Raw genomic sequence first — 5,795 nt, 5'->3', positions numbered from 1 at the left:
CAGACCGGTGCCGTCGGCAGCGGGAGGGTCTCTTCTATTGGGTAGGCCGGGTTTCGGCCGCGCTCCTCCTCCGTGTCGACACATAAGACAAACAACAACAAGTACGGTAGCGATTGCGAAGGACTCCTGACGCACACACACGCACACGATGTATACATGTTATACACAGCTGCTCGCGCCAGCTCGCAGGCTCAGGTCGCACACACACACGATCGCCAGCTAATTGCTCACAGAGAGCGTACGCACGGTAAATACAGGTGTGGTACGTTGTATACACGGGAGCTTGTCTATTTCGTCGTGCAACGGCTGAAATGAAAGCCCCGACTGCTCTACTCAGTATTTTATCTCGTAATGTACGGTAGAGAATTCAGCCATTGGCTGCGCATTAGCCATTGGCTGAATTTGCGTAATATGAGAGGCCGTTCCGCGCGCAATCGCCATCTTCGTTCCAGCGCAATGTTCGATCGCGAAGCGATTTTTATCTGACCGAAAAATCGGAAAATATCATCGAAATCTGCGGAAATACGGAACTGAATTCGTGCTCTCTTACAAGCGTGATTATCGTTCTCAGCATGGATGAACCAGCTGACAAATCGGAGAAGGCAAAAGCCAAAAAAGATACCGAGCTGTGTGAGCCTAAGGCCAGCCCAGCTCCGGCAGCAAAGAAGAAGGCTGCAGGCAAAACTCTGTCTAGCGGCGGGAGGCCTAAGGCATCCCGCCCCGCGGCTTCGGGGAAGGCACAGCCGAACCCGCCCGCACCAGCTGCTACCGCTCCCAACCCGACTGTGACTACAGCGGAAAATAGCACGGAGGTTATGTCCCGCATTGGGAAACTCGAGTCAATGTTCGAAAAAATGATCGAGACTTTGAGCACTCCTCATCATGAAGAACAACATGCCAACACGCCGCGGGATTGTTTTAGTGAATATGGCGACTGCGACACACAAAGGGGAAGCAGCTCACCACCCGTCATAGAATTGGCGGATAATCGCAGCGTGGCTGATTTCCTATCGGCAAACCGCGATGACGCGGTCAGCTTGTTTTCGGACGTAGGCCTACAGGAGGCAGATAAAGACAAACGGCCAGAATTCAAGATACCACGAATGGCTCAGAAATTCGTGGCTCCGTCCGGGATAGGGGAACCACTAGATGAGGATGTCGCGGACACCATTGTGTATATGATGGGACAAAAACTTGACCAGAAATCTCTCGACGAAGCAGCAACTCGCTACCCCTGCCCATCTAACTGCACATGTCTAGAAACCCCTAAAGTGAACAGCACTATCTGGGAGAACATCTCGACGGGGACGAGACACAGGGATCTGAAACTACAAATGATCCAATCATCCCTCTTGAAAGGGATAAACGCGTTTGCTCGTACCCTTCCAGCAACTTTGTCTGAAGCTCAGCAGGATGCTATGGCTTTTCTCTGCGATGCAAACTTCTCCCTCAACTGCATGAGAAAGGACAGCATAAAGCCTGACATGAACTCAAATTTCCACCACCTGTGCAAGCCCTCTCACAAAGTGACAAAGTACTTGTTTGGAGATGACCTGGGGCGCCAAGTGAAAGAGATCCAAGAACAAAGGAAAACAATGTCAGGCATGATGAAATCACGCTTCACACGAGAGCAATCACGGTTCCAGCCGTACAAGAAACCGGATGTGACATCTCGCCGTCAATACACGTCGACTGGGTTCACCCGCCCGTTGGGGAGGGGTTATGACCGCCGAACATCACATTCCAACCCCATGGCCGGTTCATCTGCACAGCCTTTTTTAGGGAAGGCTTGGAGGGGGAGACCTCGAGATCCTCCTCACACTTACACACCGACAGCAGCAAGGGAGGGTGGCAACAAGCAGCCAACCTACCACAGGCAGAGCCAAAGCCAGGGGAGGAAATAGAACAGGTAGGTGACTATGAACACAACATAGACAACGATCTAGTTACAACACCAGCTGTCGTCGGAGGTCGTCTGAAGCCATTTTTCCCTGCTTGGGAAAATATCACGAGAGACTCACACATTATTCAAGCAGTTCAAGGCTATACAATAGAATTTGACCCAGAAAAATTTCCCCCTTCTCGAGAAAAACCTCTGCGTTCTTACAAGCGGAATGCTGAAGAAACAGCCAAGATTGACCATGAGATTCTTGTTCTGGAAGAAAAACAGGTCATTGAAAAATGTGCCCATGAAGAAGGGGAATTTATTTCAGAGGTTTTCACGAGACCAAAAAAGAACGGAGGAGTTCGATTAATTCTTGACCTGTCCGAACTCAACAAAAGTGTTCAGTACCAACACTTTAAAATGGATAATATTCAATCTGGTATTCTACTCCTCTCAAAAGGGTGTTATATGGCTTCAGTAGACCTCCGTGATGCATACTACACAATTCCCATTCACTTAGACTCTCGTAAATATCTCCGCTTCGTATGGAGAAACCAATTGTGGCAGTTCAAAGCTTTGCCAAATGGCTTATCTTCCGCCCCAAGACTGTTCACCAAAATACTGAAACCAGTGCTTGCCTTACTAAGACAACAGGGGCACACAGTTTTGTCGTACTTGGACGACACACTGATAATTGGGAACAATAAAGCAGACACTCGCTCAGCAGTGCAAGCCACCACTGACCTTTTGACTAGTCTAGGGTTCATTATTCACTCAGAGAAATCGGTACTTGAACCATCCCGTGAGATTGAATTTCTGGGTTTCCATTTAAATACATCTGAAATGAGAATCACCCTCCCAGCCAGTAAAAGCAATGACATTCAAGATACATGTCGATCCTTACTTGCTAATAACAAACCTAGTATCCGGGAGGTAGCTAAAGTCATTGGGAAGATTGTGGCTGCCTTACCAGCATCTCAGTACGGCCCCTTGCATTACAGGCAGCTGGAAAGGGAAAAAATCAGAGCCCTGAGAAAACAGAAAGGACATTTCGATAGACATATGAGCCTATCAAATAGAGCCAAGGCGGAACTAGTTTGGTGGTCATCCCATGCACATCTCGTGTCTAAACCCCTGTACCCAGGGAAAGTATCAAAAGAAATAAGAACAGATGCTAGTGGACAAGGTTGGGGTGCTACAGACCTGCAATCCAAGACAGGGGGTAGATGGAATGCTCAAGAATTAGCAAGAGCAGCAGGTAATGAAATAAACTATCTGGAAATGCTAGCAGCCGGTTTGGGACTCAAAAGCTTCTGTTCAAATGTCAGAGATGCACATATACTGTTGAGATTAGACAACACCACAGCGGTGACATACTTGAATAACATGGGCGGCGTCAAGTCTGAAGCATGTAACGAAATGGCGTTGCAAATTTGGGATTGGTGCAGTAGACGACAAATTTGGATAACAGCATCTCACTTAGCAGGCTCTAAGAACACAGAAGCTGATACGATGTCAAGGAAATTCAATGACAATATAGAATGGATGCTAGACAAGACAATATTCAATGAGATAGTGCAGAGGTATGGGTTACCAAATGTAGACCTTTTTGCCACCAGACTGAATGCCCAGCTCCCAACATACGTCTCCTGGAGACCAGATCCAGGGGCATGGGCAGTAGACGCATTCACTATTGACTGGGGACCCCTAGTATTTTATGCGTTTCCCCCATTTAGCTTGGTTGCAAAGTGTCTCCAAAAAATCAGACAAGATGGCGCTAGGGGAATTTTGATAGTGCCAAATTGGCCAACACAGCCCTGGTATACCGTACTACGTAACATGCTATTGGAGGAGCCCTGGGTATTGCGAAAACACCAGTTGTTAACCCAACCCATTACAGGTAGACCCCATCCACTTACACATCTCTCCCTCTTATGTTGCAGGGTTGGAGCAAACATTTCATAGCTCAAGGACTGACGGAGGAGACTGCTGATATAATGGCAGCGTCTTGGAGGAAATCCACCAAGGAGCAGTATATGGTGTATATTAGGAAGTGGCAAAGGTTTTGTCATGAGCGTCACTTATGTTGGACCCATACGAAAGTGGGAAATTTGTTTGCGTTTTTTAATTCTATGTACAAAAATGGAGCAAGCTACAGCACCTTGAATACATCAAGGAGCGCACTAGCATCAGTTGTTCTTCTACGGGACGAGAAATACACCATTTCTACACATCCTTGGATTTGCCGGTACTTCAGGGGCATTTTTAATCTCCGACCACCCACTCCGAGATACAGCTTCATATGGGATGTGGGCAAGGTGCTGAGCTACCTCAGACAAGTAACTCCAGCTCATAAGATTTCGCTGTGTCAACTGACACACAAAGTATGTTTTTTACTAGCGTTGACTTCTGCCCAAAGAGTGCAAACACTTTCATACCTAACCCTTGACAATGTGAAGGCGTCCAAAGATTGTGTGGAAATAGCAGTGGCTGATTTGATAAAGCAGAGTCAACCTGGGAATGTGGGAGTGAAAGTAACACTGAAAGCCTTTCCCGAGGATAAGAAACTCTGTGTTGTACACTATGTTAAAGAATACATTAACAGAACAAGCACATTGAGGAAGGAGGTGAATGCACTATTTGTCACCTACAAGCAACCCCATGGGAAGGCATCAAAGCAAACCATCGCTCGATGGATAAAAACTGTGTTGAGAGCATCAGGTATCGACACCGATCTCTTCAAAGCACATTCAACGAGATCGGCGGCAACCTCATCTGCCAAGAGGAATCATTTTCCAATAGCAGACATTCTCAAGCATGCTGGGTGGAAAAATGAATCCACGTTCAGGAATTTTTACCTGAAACCGGCATCCCAGGCAACATCTTTTGGACAAGCAGTTCTTGGACAACAGACCTCTAGGAAGGGACAAGATTCAGTCCTGTAAACATAGGTAAAGTTGCCCAAAAACTTTCTCTGACAATATATTCTGTGAAAAATGACTACTGTGAAAATCTTTGAAGTCTCATATTACGCAAATTCAGCCAATGGCTAATGCGCAGCCAATGGCTGAATTCTCTACCGTACATTACGAGATAAAATAGAAAATTAAATGAAAAACATTGAAATTTAATTTGTATTTTATGAGTAATGGGAGGATAGAGAATTCAGCACCCTCCGCTCCCTCCCTTACTCTGAACAGCCTTAAATGTGGCTTATACAAGATCTATTTTATCTCGAAATATTTTTTCACAGTAGTCATCAGCTTTTAAAGATGGCGATTGCGCGCGGAACGGCCTCTCATATTACGCAAATTCAGCCAATGGCTAATGCGCAGCCAATGGCTGAATTCTCTATCCTCCCATTACTCATAAAATACAAATTAAATTTCAATGTTTTTCATTTAATTTTCTATTTTATTGCATTTTTGCACAACTACAGGGTCCTGTGTAGCTCGGGTAAGTCATTGAGTTTGCTCTCAAATCGGGTGTCATTGTACTCAGACTCTAATTAGGATGGCTAAATGTCCACTTTACTTGGACGTGTTCGTCACAGTCGTTGCCCTTCTATTTTAGGGATTGCATGCGCCGCTGCTGTATCAATACATACAAGTAACACACGAGGTCATTCGAGCAACCTGGGGCATCGCAGCCGGTCAGAATGTCGCTATCCTAATCCAATTGTGGTGCATGCATTGCGGATCCAAGTGTCGGAATTACATCGAACTTCAACAGATCCACGGGCTGCCTCACAAAATTTGGGAAGTTGTAATGTTAGCTCAAGTGACGGACATGTCCTAAAATCGTTGTGTTGGCCATTAATATTTTTTGTCTGTTGTACATGTTATGACACTCGCGAGAGTTGACTCGATGACTCGCTTGCAAAGACTAGATATACACTCCTTAAACTTAA

General features: G+C 46.0%; 2 protein-coding genes across 2 annotated transcripts; both read left to right on the top strand.

Annotated features, from left to right (window-relative positions):
- The first annotated feature begins 374 nt into the window (after nucleotides 1-374).
- Nucleotides 375-3,964, top strand: LOC139713203 (uncharacterized). Its single transcript, XM_071624952.1, has 2 exons — nucleotides 375-1,909; nucleotides 3,829-3,964. The coding sequence occupies exon 1, from the start codon at nucleotides 573-575 to the stop codon at nucleotides 1,902-1,904; it is 1,332 nt and encodes a 443-aa protein (XP_071481053.1). The 5' UTR covers nucleotides 375-572; the 3' UTR covers nucleotides 1,905-1,909; nucleotides 3,829-3,964.
- LOC139713204 (uncharacterized) lies at nucleotides 1,900-5,175 on the top strand. Its single transcript, XM_071624953.1, has one exon. It carries the CDS (start codon nucleotides 3,820-3,822, stop codon nucleotides 4,828-4,830), a length of 1,011 nt encoding a protein of 336 aa, XP_071481054.1. The 5' UTR covers nucleotides 1,900-3,819; the 3' UTR covers nucleotides 4,831-5,175.
- Nucleotides 5,176-5,795: the final 620 nt, after the last annotated feature.

Source organism: Diadema antillarum, unplaced genomic scaffold (genome assembly GCF_040938485.1).
Source record: "Diadema antillarum isolate AM-2024a unplaced genomic scaffold, OU_Dant_1.0 seq00001924_RagTag, whole genome shotgun sequence".
NCBI lineage: Eukaryota > Metazoa > Echinodermata > Echinoidea > Diadematoida > Diadematidae > Diadema > Diadema antillarum.
This window is presented reverse-complemented; position numbering and strand designations above follow the sequence as displayed.